This window comes from Echeneis naucrates, chromosome 4 (genome assembly GCF_900963305.1).
Source record: "Echeneis naucrates chromosome 4, fEcheNa1.1, whole genome shotgun sequence".
NCBI classification, from domain to species: domain Eukaryota; kingdom Metazoa; phylum Chordata; class Actinopteri; order Carangiformes; family Echeneidae; genus Echeneis; species Echeneis naucrates.
This window is the reverse complement of record NC_042514.1, coordinates 8,301,955-8,328,694: the sequence shown is the minus strand read 5'-3', so window position 1 is coordinate 8,328,694 and position 26,740 is coordinate 8,301,955. Positions and strand designations below refer to the sequence as shown.

Sequence of the window (26,740 nt, the reverse complement as noted above, 5' to 3'; positions counted from 1 at the left end):
ACTTCTGTTTATTGGGTCCCAACTGGATTTGTTTCGGTAATGAAAGCAATAAACAGATGTGATCAGACTATAATCAACCGAGAGGTCTCTCATTATTGAGTTAAATCCTGCAGGCTCCAAAGACAATGACTAAGAAAGGCTGCTGTGGTGTTTATAAATGAGGTAATATTTATTTATATGATGCACAGGAGCTTCTTGTGAATGCTAATGTGTCAATGCCCAGTTTGTGTGCACATGTGTAGGTGGGTGTAGTAAAGTCAGTGAAAAGGAATGTCACTCTGGATTATTTCATCTTTCAGGAGAAGAATTGTCAAAATATGTCAGAGTACATGGAGGTCCTGTCATTCATGCCTGTCCAATCCGTGTCAGGAAAAGACGACCTGTCACCACTTTGTCATGTATTCATCTCTTGAGCAGTTGAACAAGTGTGGTCAAAGGATTTCCTGCGAGATACGAAGATGAATCTGATTCTTATATTGTGCTGAAATATGAGCGAATTTTATTCACAGCACGTCCGGCAACATTTACCCAGAATTCGGTTTCCTTTTTTTGTCAACCATTACAGGAGATGGCAATAGTACGTTTATTAAAGCTTGTTTTTTCAGAATTGTGAACACATAGATTGTTCACGTTCATGAAAAAAAAAAAAAACCCCAAAAGACTGTGTTGCCGTACAAAACTTAATGTCTTTTGAATCTAATTTCTTAGCAGAAAAAAAATGTACCAATACAATATAGTGTTTAGTGTTTATACAATATTTTAGACACAATTCCACAGTTTTTCTATCATTGTCAAACCAACATTTATAAAGATCAAGACAAACCAAAAAACAAACCAAACCAAAACTTTTTCCCCAATCTAGGGGGATTTATAAAAGTGTATCCTCAATGTTTTTTAATTTCCGAGGACTTTACAAGCGTCTAAACTAAACAGCAACAAGTACAAGTACTTTGCACTTCATAAGCATGTCTCATGTCTGAGGAGTTTTTCCTGAATGGCATGCCATATGACGCCACTTCCACTCCTTGGCAGTGCATCGGCCGGCAATCAGTGACTCTTAGAAAGTTACAAAACTGAACCAGAGGGAGAAGAGCATCTGGAACAGAGATAGAAGATGTGTAAAAATGTCTTCCTCCATTTAACAGAGTAAACAGTGAACAAAGCCTTAAGTCTTTCGTCTGAATTATAAGAAAGTCTTGTTTCAAACCGTTCTCTCATGTGTTCATAAGATCAAACCACTGTATACTACTTAATTTGTGACACGCATAGATATAATTTCAGAAGAACACGCACTCCCACCTGCTCTGTGGTTATAAAGCATTAAAATAAGACTAGAAAGCCAGAAAGTATAAATATATATGAAAATGAGACTGAACTTGGCTGGAAGAAGAGGAAAGAGTTATTTTTACAGCACCTACAGACAAACTCTCCCTCCCTCTGTGAGTGTGTCTCTCTCCCTTTCTGCCCCCACCGTACCCTCACCTTTTTTTGGGGGGAGAAGATGATATGGGGGACCCAGATGTTACACTTCACTGGCCAATGGTGAAGAGAGAGGGGCCGGATTGGTGTGTTCGCCTGATGCCCCTTCTTTTAAAAACCCCTGAGCTCCTGTCTCCAACTCAGCAACTCAACTTACATGAGGAAGAGCAGTGGCTCTGCTCTGCTCGACCAGCATCATCATCATCACACCTGGTTATTATACTGAGCTGTGTCCGAAAGGAAGAATCAAGTTGTTTTGTTTTTGTTTGTTTGTTTGTTTGTTTGTTTTGTTTTTAACTTTCTTAGGTTCATGTCAGTGTAGTAGAAAAACAAAAGTAATCTGTGACTGAAAGTGTGGCACCATGTTGGGATTGACTAAGGTGGCACTCCTGCTATCTTTCCTGGCTTCAGTGGCTCTGGGCCAAGGTAAGTGAAGATCTTTTCTATTTTCATACGCGGACACCAGAATGAATAAGTTCCCACCAGAACAAAGCATGAAGCAAAGCTAAATTACTTCGATTTAAAAATCGTTTTTTTTTCTCTCTCTCTCGTCATTTGGAATGAAATGTATGAACAGAAGTCAGCGTGCGACTCGCACATGTGCACTACGACTGAAATAACTGCAGAGCTTTCAAAGTTGACGGCATTTCCTTCAGGCTGTCAGGGGTGGCAGGAGAAAAGTCTGCTGGTGAGCTCATGTGATAAGGTTTTGTGTGTGCTTTATTTAATCGACCACCCTGATAGCTCCTAATCTCTGATGTTAGGTCGGCAGCAGGTTTCACCACCGGGGCTAATCAGCTGTGTGATGATAAAAGATGGAGGTCAACAGGTGCGGGTCATACGTAGCGAACAATGCTGTTGATGACAAAATGTTTTCATAATGACGAGCTGCATCACCAGTCGCCGTCATCAGCAACCAGAAGGCCTGCTTTTACAATATCAATGCAGCTGAACTTCTTTATCTCCTCCAGGCTGCAACATCTTCCCCTAAATGTCTCTTTAAAAACTTTTTCTGGTGTTTGAATGACACCAAAAAGATATTTATTTTTTCCAGATCTGTCACTTTCTGCCTTACAGCTGCTCCCTATTAGTTTTTTTTTGTTTTGTTTTTTGTTTTTTTTAGTATAGGACCTGGCAGGTAATAAAAGAAAACGTTTGAACGCACCTTAATGCTCGCCATACCTCGCTAGACTCAAAGGCCTCAGAGCCGTAAATGTCAAGATCAGGCTTTGTGCTGTTTATGAATGGTTATATTTTAACATAAGATGAGCGTTTCACGAGGAGAGTATTTGACGAGACGATTCAGACCGACACAGAGAACAGTTACAGCCACGAATGAACACCATAGATTGTAAAATTTTATGTTCTGTGCCTTGCTGCATTCACGTCTTGTAGTAGTGTTGTGTATTTTGTCCTCATTTCACCCTCAAACGTGTCAGCTGTCCAAAAAAAAAAAAAAAAAAATTAATTAATAAATAAATAAATAAATAAATCACAAACCAACTGACCCACTTTCCCACCTGCTCGGTTTGAGGTGGAAGAAGTGAGAAAGTGGAATCAGACAGGTAAAATGACTTTAACATTTTGTTTTCCACCTGTCAACCGGAGCCAACTCGGTCCCTCGTTCAGTTTTTCTAATTCAGCCCTCAGCGCTCTATTCTAGCTCTTTCTCCCCTCCTTTGACCTTTTTGTTTCCCAGATACGTCTACAGGAATAATTTCCCCATCTGTCTCCCCCTCACACCATCAAACTGCCCTCCTTTTCTCCACCTTTTACTCTCTGCCCTTCCTCATCAAACACTTCATCTTCACCTTGTTCTTGCTCACTCTCTCCACGCACCTTAGAGCATAAATATTTACGAGCTGTTATCCTATTTGGAGGTGGCAGCTGTTGCCGGATGCCCATTCGAACTCAGAAGGGAACACTTTGGCATCACCACCTCTTAATACGAGTCCAGCTCCGTGGCTTTTTTAAGCTACGGTAATCAGGCCTGTTTAACCGAGTGGTGAAGCGCATTGTCTGAAACTTTCAGTCTTCTCTTCTCTTTGTTGCATAATCTTTTGGTGAAAGCAACGTGGTGTGTGTGAGCAGCTGGGGGGACCATTGCGAAGGAGACGGAGTTGCTAGTTCTCCAGATGCTGACCACTGTCTGCTCCAAACACAGAGCTGTCTGGCCAGCTGACTTTAATGACCGAGGCGGGGATTACAATGGATCAAAGGGAAAGGCATAAATTTCCATTAATGACAACGTCCAAGCTTTTCTTTTCTTTTCTTCCCTGCTGTCTGTATATTTATATGTACATGCCTATGTTGACACAGGACACATCAGCTGCTTTCAATTCAGCCATTTCCAGCTCCTGGCGCTGTACCTGTGCACAGGTGCAGACTTTCCAAGGAAGACTTTCAGATTTTTCTCATGCAAAAATTCAGCACTCCTCAATTGCATTGTTTTAATAGTATCTATGAGAAAATACCCGAGAACACAAAGCCTTTGTTATACCTCAATTAATCTCTTTCTCATGCATTTGATTTGCATCATTAGTTAATGTCAGAGACAACGCTGCTGATTTTAATGAGCTGCAGATGTGTTGGGGATCAGACCTTGATTTTTGGGAATAAGGAGCGTCGGTGCAATGATGGAGATGGACATCGAGAGAAAGAGCAGACTCCTCTGAAACCACAAACACCTCAACTGAGAAGCTAGCCAAACACATAAACAGCTTCCATATGACATGGCAAACGAATCATCACATGCAAGGGCCCATACACACCAATACACACACTCATATCCATGATGCGCACACCTGATCTGTCTCTTGAATAGATTGGTTAATTTTGTCCAGTTTACCTAATTTGGTCCAGAAAGTTATATAACATTGGGTGGAAGGTTTCACGCTCTCTTTCTTGCTCTGGAATATTACAAACAGGATCTAGGCCTTCTATTTAAGCCCTGTCTCTCTGTCAACGTACATCTGGCACAACCTTATCCCTCTAAGATGTCTGAAGCCATTCTGGGTGCAACTTCATTCTCTTTGGCAGATTTTTTTATTAGAGTCTGGCAAAGGCAGCAAACCCACTCAGGCAGTGAAGGATAGGCTGTCCTTTGCAAAGACACTGTTAATTATTAATAGAAAGTTTGCCTTTGTGTATCCTGGCTCCAAGTGCAACGGCTATATTTTCGAAAGAACCACTGTGACGTAAATTGTTAAATCCAAAGTCCTCTAAAATAAGACTGGCAGTTGTCACAACAAGCTCAGAGTGGGTAAAAAGGACAATGACTGCAATGCGGGGGATGAAGAGTAATCCAAGAACTATGCTCCAGGCATGAAATTGGCATAGACCGGAGTTCAGGTGCTTGCCATGTGGCCCACTGTGGAACTAGATACTGACAAACGTGATGGAAGTCTTCCCAAATGTAATGGTTCCCCATTATATCACCTGGTTGTTTATGGTTTATGAGGGTCACACTGAGGCTGACGTTTATTATATAAGTCATGTGGCATAGTTCGTGTCAAAGGTGACTGAAAAAACACATGGTTACATTTAGGGAAGAAAATCCTCACGTTGGCTTTAGGGATTGTCATCGGAGCAAAGTAGGAAGCCAAGTCAAGCAATTATATAACGACAAAGTCCATGAAGGGGTTGGAGTTTCCCATTTCAAACTGAAAGTCAGACATAGTTTTCAACAGTGTGGCCACAGACATTCCTTTACCTTTTCTTGCCGTGATGACAAAGATTGCCAAACTTTTACAGAGTGCAATTTTTCATAGAAAATTTGTCCATGTCCTCAAAAAGGAAGAGTCTCTTTCTGATCTGAGACCCTTTTCAACAAGATGTTTTCACCCGCCTGTTCTTTCCAAAGTAGATTTTCATCCCCCAACTGAAAAACAGAGATGTTTTTCTTCTTGTTGGGTTTTGGGAAAAATCATGGTTTGGGTTAAAAAAGGCACTTTGTTTAGGTTAGGACACATTTTCTTCACTGTCACTGTCATACTTTTTCTAAAATAAAATTTGGAAATAGGAAATAAACAAGCGTAAAGTCCGATTAACATCATCTGACTTGCTGGCTATCATCTTTGAGGAAACTGGAGGGCCTTGGCACATGAGTTTAATTGTCGGCATATTAAATTTCCTATCTAAACATGCTATAAACCATTTGAAAACACTCTGCTGTAATGAGTTTTTCATTTAACACGGTTTTCTCCACATAAAAACTGGAAGCACGTCTTGATGCGCCTCCAGCCGCAATGAGAAATTCAGTTCTTGTGTAGTGTCCACTGGCTCCAGCTGAGTGAGGCTGACAGGTGAAAGGTTAGTGGAGGAAGACTCAGGCATGTTTGAGCCTTAGCCAGCCCCAGATTCAAGAGTTTGCCGTACTGAAGTCAGCGAGTAGTTAGCTGACTTCAGTACCTTCTATTTGTTTAGGTTGTGTGCTATCTTGCTCATAACGGGAAATGGCTGACACAGGGATCGTATTAAAGCAAACTCATGCTCTTTGTAAGATGGTATATTCTTGGTTGACACGATTGATTTCTTGACATATGAATCTTTGGCTGTTTTTCTTAGACTGTAGTTCTTCATGGAGCCATGACCTTGACCGCGTAGTTAGCTAATGATACGTCTTACATTACAAACACACACGCACAAAACAAAGAAACACCATTGAGACATAGTAAAATAGCTTAAAAGAAAAATATCATCACTTTAGACTGGCTTGACTTGATTAAATTTTGCGTTAAAGAAAGAACAGACATCCTTTGGATAAGAGCGTCATTGTTCTAAAGGGAGACAAACAATACATTTTGGTGTTCTGGTTGGAGGACTTCTGTTTTGTGAAAAGCCGAAGAGCAAAAATAAGTAACATGCCATTAGGAGCACATGAACAAGGACGAAGAAGACATAAGGCTCCAGTGGGGCACATAAAGATAGATTTTTAGCACTGAACAGGAAATCAAATGATCGAATCCTGTTTCTTTTGACTCGACAAATGTGCACTTGATTTTCTCAGTTAGCTAAATTCCCTCACATACCAGCAGCATAACAGTGCCCAGTGCCCAGTACTTTTAAAATTCCCAAAGTGTTAACATGCCACTCAAAAGCTTAATAAGCTTTATGAATATTGCAACAGGAGTCGAGTCTTTTCATACCTGCTGCAACCAAAGTCGCCACCAGAGCCTTCATCCCCTGATGTAGCTAATCTGGGTTAGCCTTTTCAACTTTTTGAAAAAACCATTAGTCATCCCATAAAACTCTCAGAAATGTTTTTTTTTTATTTCTTTCCAAGCTACTAAGCATCTTGAAATGATTATTAGGAGCTAAACTATTCTGCTGTGAATTCCCTTTGTTTTGGTCTGAGTGCAGAAGAAATGTTATGTAATGGGACCAGAAAAAGTCTTTCATGATTACTTCTACTAAATCCAGAGCTGCGCTTCAGAGTTGGGAATGTGACTAATTTGCCCCAAGTTTAGAACTCACTTGATAAAGTGAAGCACAAGCTTGTTTGTTTCCTCTTGATGTGTTGTTGCACAAAGTTACAGTACCATAAAGTACGGTGACGAAATCGTATTAACAGAAAGAATATGGTAAGTAATCAAGACAGGCAGAGTTCAGGAGAGAAAAGAAGTTTTGATTTACTAAATGAAACCTGCAACTGGAGATACATCTGCTCGGCAGATCATGAGAAAGCATTTGCTTCTCCGTCTTATAGTACCACAAAAAATACAGCCAATCTGGATACCCAGCGCTGGTTTTTAAAGCCAGGATCATAAAAAAGCAATCACCACGAAAATCAGCTGACTGTCTACATTGTAGCCCAAAAAATTAGAAATACATTTGGATACGGTTGATCTCATCTCTATTGAGCCACTATGCTTCCTTAGCTAAATCTAGCCAATGTTAAAGGATAAAAAGAAATGTGCTGGCATGACATTAAAGACTTGAAGTCAACCCAAAGCCAGCAGGGACTGGGAACGGTGCTGGAAGTCTCTGTTCTCAGAGTCAGCAGTGTCTCTCTCAAAGTGCTAAATGCTTGAACATATATCACACACACACACACACACACACACACACTCGAGCTACATAAGCTACTTTTTATTTCTACCATGGGTCATGACTTCGACTTTTTCCTCACACAGCTCACGTCAAGCTCAGATGAAATGTCAAGTGAAGAAAAACAGACAGTTTTGGAAACAACAAAATTAGCACCGCGGGGAAGTGAATCAGTGCACTTCAAAGCACGAAGAAGAAGACGTCATGGGGCATGTTTCATAAATATGAGAGCGAATGTCAGGCTTAATAGCGTTCTTTTTCTTATAAGGCAACGTTGGCTCGCATCTTAAAGTCACTGTTGTTTTGTGTGTGCTGCACATGCATGTAAAATGAATGGGCTTTAGGAATGACTCAGTCATACCGGCGTGCAGTGCGTGTGTGTGTGTGTGTGTGTGTGTGTGTGTTGTGTCTGAGAGGTGATGGAGCAAGTTAAAGTGAAGTCTCCTGGATGAGCGGCACTGATTTGTCTCAGCTGCTGCTTGATTACCATCCTCAACAGTGGGTACTTGTTAATGGATCAAGATGGAGGACGGGAAGGAGGAGAAGAGAGGGAGGATGAGTGGCATGGGGGAGATGATGGAGAAGGGCTGCACGGCCGCATAGTGGTCACCGGTTTGGTTCCCAGCCTGGAGCCTTTCTGTGCGAAGTTTGCATGTTCTCCCCGTGCCTGTGTGGGTTTCCTCCCACCGTCCAAAGACATCATGTTTGGGCTGGTTGGTGACTCTAAGTTGTCCGTAGGTCTGAGTGCGAGTGTGAGTGGTTGTCGGTCTGTCTCTGTGTGTTGGCCCTGCTACGGACTGGCGACCGGTCCAGGGTTCACCCCGCCCTCGGCTTGGCTGAAACACTGGAAATGGATAAGCAGTAGAAGATGAATGAATGAATGAGATGACGGAGAGGAAGCTTCACTAATGAAGCTGGAGGAGCGGCAGTAAGAACAGTGGGAGATGGAAATGGAAAAGACAGGAGAGGAAGAGTGAGCGGGGATTTAAGCAGGCAAAATGTAGAAAGGAATAAAAGAGGAAAAGATTTCTGGTGCAATTGTTTTTTGTAGCCCCAGAAGTCTAGTAATTTTTTCAGCACAAAAGGACAGAATGTCTGTGATTAAAAAAAAAAAGTGGAAAAACTGGAGAGAATAAGAATTCAAGGAGCAGAGAAAAGACATGTCATTAAGAGTCTTCTAGCCGTGAAGAAAGAACAAATTGCATCCGTGTGTGTTTGTGTGGAAAGAACAAATGCTGTGTTTACAGCTTATTTGCTATCAAAACCCGCACACACACACACACTTGGATGAATGTCAGTAAACCGTAGTTTAGACTTTTTGTGAGTCACTTCATTGAGGAGTTTTCCGTTAACTGGCAAATTATGTGTACCAAATTAACTGAGCGCACAATCAAGTTTGATTAACTTAAGTGAAACTATACATCTGAGAGCACGAGGGGAGAAACTTATGAGGCTACCAAACATGTCAACTCCGTGTGTGATACCTGTATTTGCTGTTTTCTTCTTGCAGGATCTGTGAGGACCAGGAGCCAGTCAGACAGGAGCAGGAGATTGGCCCTCAATTCTTTTGCTGACTCACAGACAGCAGGTAACGAGTCCAAACCGTCATATTTAGATGTCATGTCCAAAAGCCACGTCCTTTCCCGTGTCCTTGTTCAAAAGATTTATTCTGGAACTGGAAGTGTTGACCCAAATGTTTGGTTAGTGATGTATTAAAAAGTTTGAAGGCTTCATTTGAATAACTTCTTGAATAATATTTTTATAGCAGGCTCATGTTCATGTTCATGAATCAGTGAGTGATCAGAGTCAGTAGCTCCGGTGACTCTCTCAGCTCCAGCATGTCCATCTAAGACATAATGTAAAATGAAGGAATCTGGGACAGTCTTCAGCCAGAGCTGCCTGATATAAAATAATATTCAGTTCCCCTCAGCTACTTGATCAAGCAGTCCACATATTATGTCATGAAAACTGAAAAATATAGATGATTAGTCGGCTTTCACACATATATATATATATATATATATATACATTTATTTTTGTACTGCCATTTCTCATTCACTCTGATTTAGTTCTATTACATGCTGGTTGAAGCATCTTGTGTTGGATTGTGTGCTTTCCTGCTGAGGAAAAGTCACCCCCCCCCCCCCCCCCACAACCCCCAGGATCAGTAAAGTACAGTACCTAGACTTCAACATACCCCATTTTTCCTGCGAATGAAACAACTTGCATGGATCAGTTCAGCTCACTTTGTTCACACAAAGGATTTTTTTCTTTTGAATGAATTGTTTGCGAATCCCACCACAATATAATTTCCAATTTATTTTGGGGGTTTTCAGACTGTGACAGCTGAGAGGGAGAGCGTTGAGGCAAACATATTGTATGAGGTGAAATGGACATGGACAGGTCTATCAGTGGCCCACAAAAAAATATGTTTGACAACCCAATCAACAACTGCAGCAGCCGTAAGACACAACTCACTGAAGCAGTTCAGGTACTTTGATATCCTGACAGATATGATGCACATATTTTTATATATATAATTCTTTTGAGTGTCACCGTAGTTTGTCTTTCCATGGTGCAGCTGAAAAGCGTTTGGATGGCTCAGATTAAAAAACAAAAACAACAACAACAAAAAAAACATTAAAGCACCAGTATTAGCCTGTTTCCAGAATTCAGTCCCTTGCATCACCTCCCATGTTTATTCATAAAAGAAGAAAGAAAGAATAATACTCTGTATGTTGTAAAAGACATGCCTTATATTTTTAATTACTCATATTTCTCCTGAGGAAATTCTCAGGTTTCAGAACATGTAGCAGACTAAATAACTAGACGATATGCCTCATCAGTCAAGCCAGGAGGTTTGGAAAGAACCTGGACACTGCAAAGCTCCCAGGGCTGTATGAAGTCACAGTCAAATGGCAGTAGCAGACTTCCTCTTAAAAAGTTTGTAACGCATCCCTGCTGTTTTCCCTACTGATCGGTTTCTCTTGGTTGTGACCCATGCCTCCTCTCCGTGTAAGACCAGTTCCAAGCTCCCTCCTTTATTATCCCTGGATCCTGATCAATTTTTTCTTTTTTTTTGCATTTCCATCCATGTCTACCCTCCCTGTGTGCCTCCAGGCGTGACAGAGTGGACTTCTTGGTTCAACATTGACCATCCTGGGGGGAATGGAGACTACGAGCGCCTGGAGGCCATCCGTTTCTATTACAGAGAGAGAGTCTGTGCGCGGCCCATAGCCATGGAGGCTCGCACTACAGATTGGGTCGCTGCGGCAGACACTGGGGAAGTTGTGCACTCCAGTCTGGAGAAGGGCTTCTGGTGCATTAACAAGGAGCAGCCCCGTGGACGCGTCTGCTCCAACTACCATGTCCGATTTCAGTGTCCCCCAGGTAGCTGTGACGAGAGCAGCTCAGAGCTGCGCAAGCTGTCGCTTCACATCTCTGAACACGTAGACAAACAAATGCATGAATACACATTTCCAAAGCTTGTAAGCAAAGGCTGCAAGGACTCAACAGCGATAAATCCTCATGGCCACTTAGTGTCGGTCATGCTTGACTACTTACTTGTTTATATCCCGTTTTTCAATTTACACTTTCAGTGCAGAGCTATTGGACTAATTGGAGTGAATGGGGTCCCTGTTCAGCCACAGCTTGTGATGATGTAGGCATCCAGGTTCGTCAGAGGAAATGCATTAATATGCAGCCCATGCCTCTCCTGTTGGTGCCGGCGTGCCCTGGACACCATACGGACAGGAGGGAGTGCTCCACCCCTCCATGTACAGGTGTGAGAAGTAACCACACATATTATCTATGGAAGTATAGGGAAGTATAGGAAGTTATGCACTCAGCAGGATCACATTTGAAACAACAAGCATTTGGGTGCCATAGTAAGTTGGGCGGCTCTCTTTCAAACAGAGGAGAAAAGTTGAAGCTCCCGTAGCTTGGATTAAATTAACCACTTAACCAAAGGCCATCAGAATGAGCGCCAAATGTGAAGCCGGTGATGAGTTGACTTACTGAGGCACTAGCTAGAGTGCTGCTGGTGAGCACATCTTTGAATGAAGCAAAATGAATCCATTATTGATGATTCATAATCCAAACCTCAGTGCACCCTCAGCGGTAATAGAGTGGGTAATGGAACACATCTATTACAGAGTAAAGAATGTTGTTGATATCGATGTCAGATAAGGTCGTTTTATCATGATCATTTCCTGCAGTTTTCAGGGAGCAACATCCAGAGCAAAACTTCATCAGCTCGAAAAACCTTTGAGACTTAGTTGAAGAGTCTTTGCCCGAGTTATTTGTAATAAACAGTTTTTAATTGCAGTTATTTAATCAACTTGTTTTCTATCATTTGGTTATTAAATAACTCACTTATTGTCTTTTGGACGTGGCGCGCTCAACACCAGAGGCTTAAAAAAACTCATTAAAAGATGCTTCATAAAGTTTGGATGATTTAAATAAGAAGATTGAACAAGTTGATCACTCATTTTACAGAAATATAAAATATAAATGATGTATTTCAAACTCCTCCTGTGTGATCAGCCAACTGGAGTCCGTGGGGCCAATGGGGGTCGTGTTCAGTGACCTGTGGTGGAGGTCGCAGGATTAGGAGGAGGACCTGTGTGAGGACCTCAGTGAGAGCGCAGTGCACCGGCCGTCCTGTTGAAGTACAGAAATGCGGGAAGATGGCATGCCCAGGTACGATTAAGTGTTTGGTGCAAATGCCTTTCTTTGGTGCAAGTACCTTTCCATGCCCACGTCTCTTTGCCTCCGTCCCCACAGCCAAATGTCAGCGTGTTTGCAGCGAGGGTCGTCCCAGTGACGACTGCAGCCGTTGCGTGTGTGATGGTCATGTGCTGCATGGAGAGGTCCACAGTGTGACCGGGGTCCCTGTGGCAGGAGCGGGGGTGGCACTAGCCAGCCAGGCTAAAGTCCACGTCCGTACAGATGCCAAAGGTCAGTTCAGGCTTCCCGGAGTCTGTTCCTCCAGCCCAACCTTGATCGCCATCACGAAGGAGAAGTTTGCCCCGATCACGGTCTCCACCTCCAGTAACATCACGGGGTTGTCCTGGGTCCAGGCTGTCCTCAAATCAGCAGGTGAGTGCTGATTAGTAAAAGTGCAGTTATTAGATACAGTTGACTTATATTTAGAAGAGCTATTGTTCTCCTTCCTCATTACTATCATTCCACAGCCGTATCATTTCACAAAGATGTTCTCAGACTGCCTGCTCAGACAGGATACTGACTAAATTACAGTCCACAGCCCATTGCACTGGATCCCTCGCTCAGTTGGTTGCATGGAAACCAAATTAAATTAGAAATAATTTTAAATGAGGACTCTGAATGTTCTGGAGAACTGTCAGAAGGGGATCCTGATTGTTTGCTTCTTTCTGCTCCCTGCAGAAAAGCCATACATTGTGAAGCACCCGGAGGACAAAGTGCGTTACGAGGGAGGACGGGTGCTGTTCTGCTGCAAGGCAACAGGATCACCAACACCTGACAAATACTACTGGTGAGCACTACGCTGTAGCATTAGCACATTTTTTACAGAAAATATCCAGAAATAATTTGAATCGGACAAGCTACTTTGCCATATGGTGGGATTTGTATGTGGAAACTCCCCAAAATGGCAGCAGCTTTCTTTCATTATTAATGAAAACTCTGCTTTGGTCTCCAACTGGTACTAAAAGAAAAAAGAAGTCTATTACGCTGCTTAATATTTCACTGTGCAAGTAGCTTATTAAACTGGGCCTTATTAAAAGATTTTACATATATATTTCACAGCCACTAGAAAAATTTTGACAATATATTGTCAGAAATCTTAAAAAAAAAAAAGAAAAAAAAAATATATATATATAATAATCAACACACAAACAGGTACCACAATGGGACCCTGCTGGACCGGAAGGTGTACAAGTACGAAGAGGACCTTGTACTGCGGGACCTGAAGCTGGAGCAGGCAGGACAGTACTACTGCAAGACCAGCAGTCCTGCAGGCAGCATCAAGTCTTCTCCAGCCTCCCTCACTGTGATCGGTGTGTATAATCCAGCACTTCTAACCGATAAATCATGCACACAGACGCTTCACATGAGCCCAGTCATACAGTACGAAAGGACTTCCACATTAAGCAGCGGGTTTGGAGGCTGCTGTACCGTAAAGTCCTGCACACAACAAAGTTCTCATGGTCCAACAATGACAAAAACTCCCTTTTATTAAATGTCACAGTGATGCAATATGAACTGTAATTCATCATCATCAGTCATGGTGAAAATAATTGAAAATGATGATAGCAAGCAGCACACAGGGATTATAGCTCAGCGCGGCTGCTACCCCGGTGCATTTGACAGTGACGTATTTAGTCACAGCTACACACAGATTCAAGTAAAACCGCTGACAAAAAGAAAAGAACCGCAAACTCATTCCCCTGTATGAAGAACAGCTGCCTTGGAAATTGAATACACACTTTAGAGGGAAATGTCAGCGCTGAAATCGAACTAAGTCATCCACAGACCACGTCCATGCATAAAAAGGACTCAGACAAAACCACAGTGTCCTACAACTGAGGGGGGGAGACATGTTAACACTATTAATTGTCACTGGGGGGAAAAAAAAAACATTACATGCGAAGAAAATTGGAAAACAAAAAACAGAGGTCACAAAACCTCCTTTTTTTTTTTAAAATTGTGGATAAACTACAGCTTTCTTAAGAGAGATTCTTTATTGTGCGAGACAGATCTGGACACTGTAAAACCTCAGACTCAGTTTCTCCAGAACACCCATTGCGCTGAGCTGATATCCAAAAGTTGAGAATAAATACTGCTTCTTCGCACTCTCGGAGTCAGACACGTATGCAGTTCCACATCCATGTGGAAGAGATGCACTTTTCGCTTTTATTCCCCAGGGCCTTATTAGCCAAGACAGCGGTTTAAAAAAAAAAAAAAAACGCGACTTGCATGGACGAGTGCTAAAGCAATCTATCCCAGGCTGCCTGAAAAATCAAGTCAAGACAGGACAGACAGAGGACACTGTCTGTGTGCAGGACAACACCTGTGTCTTAGAGTAGGATTACAAACATGCCTCGCTCTCTCAGGCCGACATACTTCAGACTCTCATTTTACTTTAAGCACCAGTTTCATTTGATTTCCCATAAAATGCGTTAACCACAATTCATTTAGTGAATAAAAAGCCTCCTAATTTACTATCAAAGGAACCTCAAAGTGTTTTGGTAAAACCATCAGCATGCACACGGTCATGATATTTCATAGGCATCATGCTCCATGTGTCTGCAATTATCGACCTACTTGGGAGATGGGGAGCGTAACGAGGATACTTGACTATAAGCTCAACCATGATATCATGCACATGAATTATTCTGCCAATGTCTGGGTGAACATTCGTTCTTTCTCTTTTGGCTCCCACCTGCGTGTTTGGTAAATACATTCTCTTCAACTCCATGTCTAATTACCCTTTCATGCACATTTCACCGTCCAACTTGGCCACCCGTCGTTTTTTTCAAGCCATGTAGACATTGTGTGTGCGCACATATGTATTTGTGTGGGTCCATGTATGAAAACGTAAAGGAAAAAGTTGTACTTGTTCACTCCAAAACTCCAATTACACGTTTTCATTACATTCTTGCTCAAACTCAAACACGCAGGCATTACCGTGCGACACCCAACAATTTTTTTAATTGATGTATTGTGCAGCTTCCAAGAGTAGGTAGGGTTTATTTATGTTACATTACTAATCCAAAATAGCAGCAAGAAAGTCATTTGCACAGTTTTTCTTCACGGCAACATTTCGTGTATGGATTTTTCTTTTGCTGATTACATTTATGTATTTTATCGTCTAATTCACAGCAAAAGGAACGCCGGCATGCAATTCGACACCAGAAATGCACCTCATCAGACTGCCAGTGGACTGTGTTCAGCCTGGGACGAACTCCAATTTGTACAATGCCGGTCGCTGCCCCCACAACAAATGTGCTGGTTCCTTAGACTTTGATACACGCTGCAGAGATGGAGCTGGATTCTGCTGCGGGGTTGGAAGTATGGAAAGCCGAGTCATCGACTGCGGTAGCTACAATCTCCCCATCCGGGCTGTGAAAGAGTGCAGCTGCCAGAAGTGTCTGCAGCCGACTGTGCTTGTTCGCGGCAGAGTGGTCACGGCTGACAATGATGAGCCTCTGCGATTTGGGCACATCTATATTGGTAAAGAGAGGGTGGGCACCACAGGCTACCAGGGAGGCTTCACATTACAAATTACTCCTGATACACAGAGATTAGTGGTAAATTTTGTTGACCCCACTGAGAGGTTTCTCGACACTCCTAAGGTGTTCATCTTTGATAAGAAAGGTGGCTCCATCTACCACGATGTGAAGGTGATGAGAAAGCAAGCACCAATTGACATCAACGCAGGAGAGACTAACTCGATTAATCTGGGAGAAATTAAAGGAGAGGACCCAATAGGGCAGCTGGTTATTCCTCCCAACTCCTTCCATAAGGAAAATGGAGACGTCTATGAAGGAACTGTAAAAGCCAGCGTCACGTTCATTGACCCTAGAAACATCACGACAGCTGCTGCGACACCTGGCGATCTAAACTTTGTGGACGATGAGGGTGACATGCTCCCTTTGAGGACCTATGGCATGTTTTCTGTAGACTTCAGAGACAAGACCAACAAAGAAGTGCTTGGAGCTGGAGCAGTTCAAGTCCTTCTTGACACACAGCACGTAAAAATGCAAGAGCATATTCCTAAGATGAAACTGTGGTCTTTGAACCCGGACACTGGCGTCTGGGAGGAGGAGAGCGACTTTGCGTACACCACAACAACTAGCGGCGGCCACGGACGGAGCAAACGAGAGGAGCGCACGTTCCTCATCGGCAACATGGAGATCCGAGAGCGTAGACTCTTTAACTTAGATGTGCCTGAAAACAGACGCTGTTACGTCAAAGTCCGGGCCTACATGAGTGACAAGTTCCTTCCCACTGAACAGCTGGAAGGTGTTGTGATCAGCTTGATAAACTTGGAGCCCAAACCTGGATATTCATCTAATCCTAGGGCATGGGGCCGCTTCGACAGTGTCATAACTGGACCCAACGGGGCCTGTTTACCAGCTTTCTGTGACATGCAGAGGCCTGATGCTTACACAGCTTATGTCACTGCAATGATGGGGGGTGAAGAACTTGAGGCAGCGCCTTCTTCCCCAAAACTGAATCCAAATATCATTGGAGTGTCTCAGCCATATCTAGATAAAATAGACTACCAGCGTTCAGACCACGAGGATCCAGCTTTGAAGAAGACAGCCTTCAGAATAAACTTGGCAAAACCAAACCAAAATAATTTTGACGAGACCAATGGGCCGATATATCCATATCAGAATTTAATAGGTTGTGAAAATGCGCCTGTTGATGCAAATCATTTCAGATTCTTTCGAGTGGAAAAGGACAAATATGAATATAACGTTGTCCCCTTTGAGGAAAATGATTTGACGACCTGGACAAGAGACTACCTGTCCTGGTGGCCGAATCCCCAGGAGTTCAGAGCATGCTTCATCAAAGTTAAGATCCACGGACAAAAGGAGGTGATGGTCAGGTCGAGGAATCTGGGAGGGACACACAGAGCAACTAAAGGTAAACTTTACGGCATTAGAGACATTCGCAGCACTCGGGATATGCGAGAGGCCAACACCTCGGCAGCTTGTGTGGAGTTCAAATGCAGCGGCATGCTGTTCGATCAAGCACAGGTGGACAGATCGCTCATATCGATCCTACCGCAGGGGAACTGTCGCAAGGTCGGCACCAACAACCTCCTACATGAGTACCTCATCAAGCATCCGCCGGTTGCCCAAAACAACGAATCCCACGGTTTTACTATGCTAGCTCCCGTTGATCCTTTGGGACATAACTATGGCATTTACACAGTCACAGACCAGAATCCCAGGGTCGCCAAGGAGATCGCCATCGGACGCTGCTTTGACGGCACCTCAGACGGTTTCTCAAGGGAGATGAAGTCTGACTCCGGAGTAGCACTGACCTTCAGCTGTCCCGAGAGAAAAATTAACAGAGAAAGCCTCTTCCAGCGCCTGCAGACTAATCCAGGTCAGACGCTGTCTCAGATGGCCAGAGAAATGAGGGAGCTGGAGGGACTGCAGGTGCGGAGATCATCCACCCAGGTGGTGGCCTACGCTTCAGAGCAGCAGGGCAGGACCCAGAGTCGCAGAGTTAGCTCTACAAGCAGGAGGAGGATGTCCACGCGCACACAGCAGCGCCAGTAGAGGTGCTAACAGGTGGGTTTAGATAATATAGTCTGATGCTCATTTACACTGACAGCGATATCACAATGACTTATGTGTTCCTCCCTTTTCATTTATAGACATTCAATTGAGACTGATACGACGGCTTCAAGTCAAGGAAGCATGAGTTGACCTTCTGTCTGAGTATGAACTCCTTCTTGACTACGAAATCCACAAAGCAAGGCAGACAGCAATTCAGCAAACTTATGTGTTATTGAATATATTCATTAGCCTTATACTTGAAGACGTTGGCATCGTTTGTCTACATGTGACCGACATTTATTTGATTGGCTTTGGTCTAATTTTAGGAATGAATACACTTCATTGACATTTAAGAAAGCAGCTTTTATGGATCCAACTTCTGGCATTTCACTTTCCCCCTTTTTTCTTTCTTTCTTTTTTTTTTTTTTTTTTTTTTTTTGCCGATTCTCTCAATACTTGGGTTGAAACTAAGCCTTTAAAAACTGTAAATACTTATCCATCCCTCAAACACTTCATAACCGACTATTGCTTTCCATTAAACTCGTATCTTTCTTCATGGTTTGTGCAGCAGACAGACGCCATCTACTTCTACGAATTAGGAAACTCCATGAATGGGAGGCACGTGAAATAGACAGCGGGGTGAGGCATGCCACCTTGGGGACAGTAGATGTTTTCAGTCATGCTTTTCAAGGGTTTTCACTAACACTGCGATTCAGCCATACGTCCTTCCACACCTGTCAAATATTTACAAGACCAAGGCCTTTGCCAGGAAGAGCATGGATCTCAGTAGTAGATGGAACTGTAATTAATTGCAAGGTATGACGTACTGTCCTTTTGTCTTCTGCAAATTCCAAATTAGTACATCGCCAAGCAAAATGTTACTAAAACCGATCTATTCGCCCATATGACATTTTCTCAGAAACTGTTCAGAGCGGTTCACTCAAGTTCTAATTTGCATCGATTTTGTTGTTGGGGAATGTGTTTGTGGCCTGCCTTTATATTATGATGTGCAATAACAATATGCAGTATAATTTAACTTGATAACTATTAAAAGCATTTAACAAACTATTACAGTGCATGGAAAATACTGCTGGTGAATGAAACAACTCCTTCAGGAGGTAATGTGGTTGTGAGATCTTGAACAGAACTGACTGTTTGCAATTTTCAGCAATTTAACTATAATCATCCTTCAGCTTTCTGAACTTTATATTGCACTTATTAACCTTTTCATGCTTTGCTGCATGATTCCATTGATTTTACAATTTGTACATTACCGCAATCTATTCGACTTCGCAGAGCAGAATCGTCTTCTTAGTGGCTGTTAAAGCTCTCAGCGGAGCCTCCTCCTCATTATCGAAACCCAATGCAGGATTCTTAGCAATAATTAAGAAGTGACACACTAATGAATTAACTTGGCAGGTTTCCGTGAATGATGCCGATTTGACATGTGCAAGCATTTCAAGTATCATTTTGAGAGATTTTTAGACAAATACATTATCAGACTTCCACATTAGAACATGCTGGTGTTTGGAGTGAATTCAGCAGCAGGAATAGAGCTCACTCTATGAAATTTCCAAACTTGTTTATCTGCATAATAGGCTCTTGGGGACCCCGGGGAGAAGCTTTCAAACTACACTAATCTTAAAACAATTAAGGCAGGCCCAACCATGAAGAAACTAGAAGAGGCTGATACGTAAATATATGCTCACTTCTAATTGGAAAATAAATTACACATTCTCTCGAGACCTATTTAAACAGTTTGACCCTGAATTTTCTAAACAGCAAAACAATTTAAAGTAGTCAAGCACTCAAAAACATACCTAACCCAAGAGGATTACTATCAAAGATATATACCACCAAACTGCGCTCAGCCCCACCGATCAATTTAAGTCTGATTATGTTTATATCTCTCACAGTTTATTCATGTGCTAGTGTGAAACTGTGAAAATTAAAACCTTGCACTTCAACTTGGCCCTTCCTCGGAGAGCAATTCCTTTCTATTTTGTAAAATGCGCTCTCCGAATGCAGTGACAGCTTCTGATACCTTCGCTATTACCAGGGACCTTTCTAATCATCGGCATGTGGGCTGCGCACAGGCTGAACAGCCCAGATCTCCGGACGAAAACAAATATCTCCCTGCAGCAGATGCGGTATCCATCCCATAAGAAAGGACGATGATTGAACCCAGGTGCGAAAAGAGATAAGCGCTATAAAAATGCGATGGTGTGTGAGGTCAGCTGAGGAGGCCTGACAGCTGTAGAGCAACTGGAGGAAATGTTAGACCTGAGACATGAAAAGAGAGAGGAGCAAGATAATCTAGTGACAGGTTTAATCATTTTGGGGTACTGTTTGGTAAGAGGAAAAGAAGGGAGGGGAAAATAGTGGCTTTTGGCCTCACAGTCCATCACTTACAGAATCTCAGGATTCGAAAGTGGTTGCACATGGAAGAATGCAGGATTTCAGAGGAGAACGCTCTGACTGGAGAGTTGGCTGTTTCAAGAGGAGAAGTTTAAGGGGGGCTTGAAGGACAAGGTAACAATAACAGGCTCAGTAAATTTCATTATGTAAGACTTTGCATGGGAGACTAAGCTGGGCTCTCCAAACAGCTTCTTTGTCTTCTGGGGAACTCCAGAGAAGATTAAAGAACCTGTGCAATGTTTGGTTTAATTACTTGAGAAACGTTTAGGAATCAGCAAAGGGTAGTTTCAGACTAAATCTAAGAGAAAAAACACAGTGATTCATTTTCAGTGGAAAGAAAATATTTATCTTATCGAAGCGCTGAGGGAAAAGTAGTCATCGCAAGAATTATATCACAAACAGAGATTAATGGAGCATTAGAAATGTTTATGCTAGACCTTTAAAGGAACAGTTCGACATTTTGGAAACACTTTTTTGCCAGTAGTTAGATGGGGTTAATAACACCACTCTAATTCTTGCCTGATAAGTATAAAGCTACTATCAACACTTGCAAGCTTGGCTTGGCATATGGGACTGGGAGCAGCGGCTTCACTTTGATTTTGCAGACAGGTTGAGTGTTATCGATTTTTTTCAATTAGTTCTTAGTCAGAAAGTGAATGAGTGGCTTGCATGACAAATGGCACTCTCAAGGGAAAACTGTGCTTTCGCAGTGGCTGAAAATTGAAAAAGTAATCTGAAGTCAATGTCTTTTGGAAAACGCTTGTCTCTCTGTAACAGAATTTCAGTAGCTGGCACCGTTTAACTTCAGGGCATAAGAGCACAAAACTCTCAATCCAAAAGGCGCCACAAGGAATTTTATAATAATACAAGCATGAACAGATTCATACATTTTCTCCTCTGCACAGTCCAGCTGGTCTCTGGGAGATTATAATTTATTCAAGAGGTCCTCCTTGTGTTTTTCCATCGCTTGTTGGAGTTTAAGAAGACAGTTGTATATTTGCCATTGTGCTCCTGTGAAATTACATACACAAACTCTTGATACTTCCTTCTGAAAGCATAACTATTGCATGGTGATGCCGATCTCTGAATTAAGTTTTTAATGTGTAAATTGTGTATTTTGTGAAATCTACTATAACTGGATGAACAAGAAACTGTAAATAAACGATTTTGTGTAAAGTTTTGATTTATGTTCTTTCCTGAGTAGTATCAAACACCCAACAGACACTGAAAAAAAAATGCAGTTACACATTTACGAAGGTGCCAAAATAAATTTTTTATGATTCATAAATTACAAAATAATTTATACAAACAGACTTTTCGTGCTTGAATAAAATCACAATGTACAGTGTACAGCAGTAATACTGCTTACAACTTATACTAGCCCAACCAATAGCTACAATGTCTGCATTTTTCTGATATTTTCAACATTTTTTCACCACAGCGCTCTTCAAAAAATGACTAAATGACCAGATGGATAAACAATGGATTAAAATTGGCTGATCATAGGGAAAAAATGTAAAGAGAAGTCTGATGTGGATGTTTTTTTTTTTTTTTTTTTAAATCAGATTTGGGACATGAGGATGTTATGGCACCATGTAAAATTGTACAGACCATTCCTGGCTTCTTTGGAATCCTGAACAATATTTACTTTAACTTTTCTACTGACACAAAATAGCTGCGTCGCCATTACGTGTCCGCATTTCCCTGCAGGTGATGAGTTATAATGCACACAGTGAGACCTCTGCAGCTCCTAACAGATTTTTTTTTTTTTTTTTTGGCAGAGGAGTGATTGTTGTAATAAAGTTGCACAACAGGGAACACAGCACTGTTGTGCCACACTGTCACCGACACCTTCTGGACCGGGCTCTGTGAGCCTGCCAAAAAGTGGAGCTGACAGAAAATACAGCGAGTGACCGCTCTCACCATTAAAGAAGAAAGAAAACATGCTTGCATCAGTGCACACACAGAGTTAGAAAAACACATTTTTCTTCAGTCAATGGTGCATTTCATGTTGCGAACCTTCCTCCGGCGCCTTGCTAACCATGTCTTTTAAATCCCATTGCGTCAGCAGCGGACAAACCCGTCTGTGCCCAGGCCATGAATTGAGAAAAATGCTGATGGAGACGTTCTAGCACCGCGACTGCCACCGGTCCTAACTGCAGTGCCATTCATGGATGTTCCTTTTTGCTGGAATTCCATTTAGGTTAAAAATCCATCCAGAAACTTAAATCCTCAACAGGAGTTTCTGTTGCATGACATCACTGGAATAAGTGTCTAAATTTATCCAAAGACCAAAACTCAGCAAGTGTTATTTCTTGTCTGTGGGTTAAAAAGTTTCAGACAGCAGGAAATGGTTGTTGAGGGCAACTAAAACTACCAAAAGTACTTATGAATACAAGATGGTTTAGTTTAGCAGTGGTTAAAATACACTGTCATTTAACCTCACCTCTTTATTGATACATGCTGAGTCCTCACATGAAAAAAGTAGGAGCTTTATACTTTAATATGAGACATGAATTGCTTAGTCAGTAGTTTTCATTTTTGGAAGTGGATACTACACCACATACTAAAGTTCTCTTCGTCTTTTTAAAACATTAAGATAGCTCGCTTCAACTCCAACTGCACTCTACTATTTCTTTTATTTATATGCTGTTTCAATTGTACCACTTCAGCAGCACTGGACTGAGCATATTACATGACATCTGAGACTTTATTTTGCATATTCATCCCATAAGTACGAGAAGAAAAATGTTCAGATCAACCTAAGAAACTAACTTTCAACAAAAGATGTGATGGTGGGATGGAAGATGCTGCAAACCTGGCTGTGGGTTGAGAGGAAAATTCACTTTGTAATCATTCCATCATATTTAATGACATTATGTTTAGGAGTTCACAAATGTAAAAAATTATGAATAGACAATAACTTTAAACTGCCAACAATAAAATATGCTGGTGGGTTTTATAACATCTGCTGAGACTTTGCATATTTACCACTGTCTGGTGGAACCGACAGCCCTCTAAGCTCAGTGTGATGAGTCTCTACCTGGCAAGGCAACAAGTAAAAACTATTTCATGATGTCATGGCTTTTTCAGACAGTCGTCTTGATATGAACCTGAGTTCACAGCTATCAAAGCAGAAACAACTCTGAGAAAATGACGGCTCAGGAATGTATTCGATAGCCTGGGCTTTGTAGACCAAGCCTAAAAAATTGTCCAAGTGAGCTCACTACAGACAGGAAGTGCCATAATCAAGCGATCTGAGGTCTTACCATGGGCCGAAGAATGAAGCAGCCGAGTGTTTTAGTGTCTCTGATCTGCTGGAAAAGGCAATAAGGAGAGGTGGTTGGCGTGTTTCACGAACACATTGCCGTCCTCCAGTTTGACTTCATACACTTGTTGCTGGAACAATCAAACAAATACAGAAGAGGTGGAGGTCTGAGAAGAGGCCTGCTGCGTAAACAGTGAGAAATCAACGTACAAATTATAAGCATACGTTGTGCACGCTGAAAAGGACGCTAAATCATCCTGTAAAGACTTAAATGGCTAAATGTTTTTTGTGTTTCACCATAGCGATCTTCAAAAAACACAAACTGCGACTGAAAAAGGATTAATGGAGAAGAGGATGATGTTGTGTTATGTCGGTGGAAAGTGAAGCTCTTCTTTGGACTGTTCATTGATGCGTTCATTCAAACAGCAGAAGAGGAAAGAAACACGTCTGAGCCCATAAACGTAGACGATTTGGCGATTGTTCACATCAACGCTGAGCTGTAGTCCACAGATTGGGTGCACAATTACGTTTTCATATCACATATTATAAAGCCATCATTTAAAGTCAGGCGGACCCAGAAAAAAATGTCTTCAATGGATGTCTTTAGAGCAGAATTGCAGAAGACGGGTGTGAATGTTTTTCAACGAGCACATACAAAAATTTGTATCATCTGAATCAACACAGAGAGACATTTTAATACTGAACGGTGTAACGAAACAAAAAACAACACACAGTGTTTCAGGACTAACCTGCAATGAGGTCGCCGACTTTCCAGTCCTGAGGTCAAAGTCGTAGTCGTGCCAGGGACAGAAAACCTGTAGGACTCCATCAGCCTCCTCAATGTCCCCTTCACACAGTGGACCGCCTGATGTGGGGGGGTAAGAAAACCACTGTTATTTCTCCAAATAAATGACTTCGTTTTGTGTTTCCTTTAGGAAAATGTTTTTTTTTTTTTTTTAACTTAGCATAACATGATTATGCTTTTTATTTTTTCATGTTTGGCCAACATCATCACTCAGATCGTCCCACTTTGGTTTGTTTACACCGACAGATGTAATTACGACCGGATCTATTTTCCCTTAGCATCCTTCCGCCGCTGCGTCTTGCAGCCTTATTTATCATTCGTGCCAAACACGATTGGACTGTGCGTGATTTCAGCCAAAGGGGTGAATCCAGCAGACGCTGGATTTGGGGTTGTGGAGAGGTTGTGGCTTTACCGGAGTGCGAGCAGCGGGCATCCATGGCGAAAAACTCCCCCTTGACAAAGAAGAGGCAGACATCGGAGTCGTAGCCGAGGGAGGAGTACATGAGGCGGCAGCGCTTCTTGGAAAGCTCCGAGGCCGGACCGATGAGTCTCCATGAAGCGCCTGCCGCGTTTCCCTCTCCATCCCCGGAGCCAGTAGCCATTAAAGAGATATATATATAGAGAGAGATGAAGTGCTGTTCGGATTGCGTTTCAATTTACTTCTTTTCCGATCTGTGAAAATATTCCCGGAGTCACAGCTGCAGCCGGACGCGGACGTCGTAACGCCGAGCGGCGCGCTCTGCCTCCGGGCTCCCGTACAGCCTAATGACTGATTGTCATCAGATAATAAATGAGCGGATATTACTCCCAGAAACAACACGGTGATTCATAGCAAACATCTATCCTTTTACACCTCCCCGCAGATTCGTTGAGCCCACACTGGCTGCTGCTCGTCATTAATATCTGCTTCGTGATGAATAAACCCAGAAAATGCCTTCCTCTTCCGTGATTAGGGGTCAGTCTCTGACATGAACTCTGCCCTTTCTCTGAGCTATTATGGTGGCCGGCTGAACTTAAACTGCAGAGTGCTGACCCCTGAAGCGTGGAGTGAATGTGGAACATTGCTTTTTTTATGCTCAGTGCAAATAGTTCAAAACGATTTCTCAATTATCAGTTATAAAGCCCTTTATTGTTCTTTCATGGCGGAGTCCATACTGCTCAGAGCTCCAGACAGGTATTTGGCTCCATTTTGTCAGGCTGAGGTTTTATTTTTTTTCCACAGTGCAGTTCCTTAGCATTATTACAAATTGTTTGTGAACTCCGTATCTCTGCCAGCATTTTAGATATTGAGCCTGCAGAGCAACTGGGTTCTTTTGTGTCTCACTCAAGTTTCCCTTTAAGTCAGCAGCACCTAATCATGACAAAAGCTGAGAGAGAGATATAACTTCAAGTCTTATAAACATAGATAATCCTATCTATCTCATAACTGATGCATTTATATAAAAGTCAGCATTCTGTCATGATCAACGATGAATTACTAGACTTATCACAATGGCATAAAACAGATCTTTCTGGTGGCATTAAAGTTGAGTTGCGCAGCATTTGCAAATTTGTCAATTTAACAAATTGCAAAAAACAAAAATGCCTATATGATGATTTTTATTTTTTTCAACTTTATTCACTTTGTCTCCATCGCTTTGTTGTGCCATTAATAATGCTGCTGGCAGTTGAGCCTGCAAGTAATTCGGGTTGTCTAGACTGGACTGATGCATAACAGAGGCCACTTGTTCTGATTCCTGACTCTGAGTTACCGACTCATGTAAGGCTGCAGCGTGAGCGCAGATGTGAGGACTAACGCTGTGAAAATGTGTCATGGACAGGGAGAAAGAATGCTACTGCGGCTTGTCTGATGTTGGGTGTCAGCAAAACTAAACTGAAAAATAATGAACGCCAGTGTAAAGAAACTGGAGATAATTGACCGAATTCTGAAATATGTTTTTTCTGCTTATCTGACAAAATGAAACCTCAGCAAAATCTCAGTGTATCTCAAAGCTGGCCCAAATGAGACTATTGTCTAATCTCATAAAATAATACTCAAACGTAGTTTTCAATCAAAGCATAACTTTTTCACCTCTACCAAATAACATCTATTGAACATGAACGATTAAACAATTAATGACTTTGAGTTCCCGTCAGCAACAGTTTAACAGATTTGAACCATTACAGCATTTCTATAGAAATACCAGGATAACCTGACCCTAACAACTAGCAGTGAAACACAGCTGGGAATATTTCAGCATGTTGATTATCACAGGTAGGTTTGAGTCATGCAGCCTCTGCTCACACAGCCTGCTTGGACTGGAAAATCCCCAAAGGTGTTTATTTTCAACAATGACGCCAAGTATTACTTTATTCCAGGGTGGAGTCCTGATGTTGCGAAATAGATCCGCCAAAGAGCCGTACAGTAAAATGGGCAGCCCGCACGTTTGAGGTAGCACCAGC

The 26,740-nt window shown here is 42.2% G+C and overlaps 2 protein-coding genes across 6 annotated transcripts in view; one reads left to right on the top strand and one right to left on the bottom strand.

Moving 5' to 3' along the window:
- The window catches only part of LOC115041993 (Rieske domain-containing protein), a 35,228-nt gene extending 10,109 nt beyond the window's left edge, over positions 1-25,119 (bottom strand). The window contains exons 1-5 of one of the 5 annotated variants that reach the window (XR_003840656.1): positions 24,711-25,118; positions 24,243-24,358; positions 23,495-23,624; positions 23,217-23,268; positions 21,700-23,047 (exon numbers count right to left, since the gene is read on the bottom strand). Coding sequence is in view for 4 of the 5 variants with exons in the window: in XM_029499966.1 (XP_029355826.1) it covers positions 23,526-23,624; positions 24,243-24,358; positions 24,711-24,900 (405 nt within the window). In the remaining variant the exon portion in view is untranslated. Of the gene's footprint in view, positions 1-9,148; positions 9,203-21,699; positions 23,269-23,494; positions 23,625-24,242; positions 24,359-24,710 lie in introns of those variants that run through there. The other 4 variants (XM_029499967.1, XM_029499968.1, XM_029499965.1 and 1 more) reach the window with 4 other exon arrangements.
- On the top strand, positions 1,665-18,198 carry cilp2 (cartilage intermediate layer protein 2). The gene is made up of 10 exons (XM_029499963.1): positions 1,665-1,905; positions 9,038-9,115; positions 10,648-10,917; positions 11,127-11,309; positions 12,073-12,228; positions 12,313-12,627; positions 12,934-13,042; positions 13,408-13,565; positions 15,391-17,819; positions 17,906-18,198. The coding sequence occupies exons 1-9, from the start codon at positions 1,842-1,844 to the stop codon at positions 17,805-17,807; spliced, it is 3,750 nt and encodes a 1,249-aa protein (XP_029355823.1). The 5' UTR covers positions 1,665-1,841; the 3' UTR covers positions 17,808-17,819; positions 17,906-18,198.
- Positions 25,120-26,740: the final 1,621 nt, after the last annotated feature.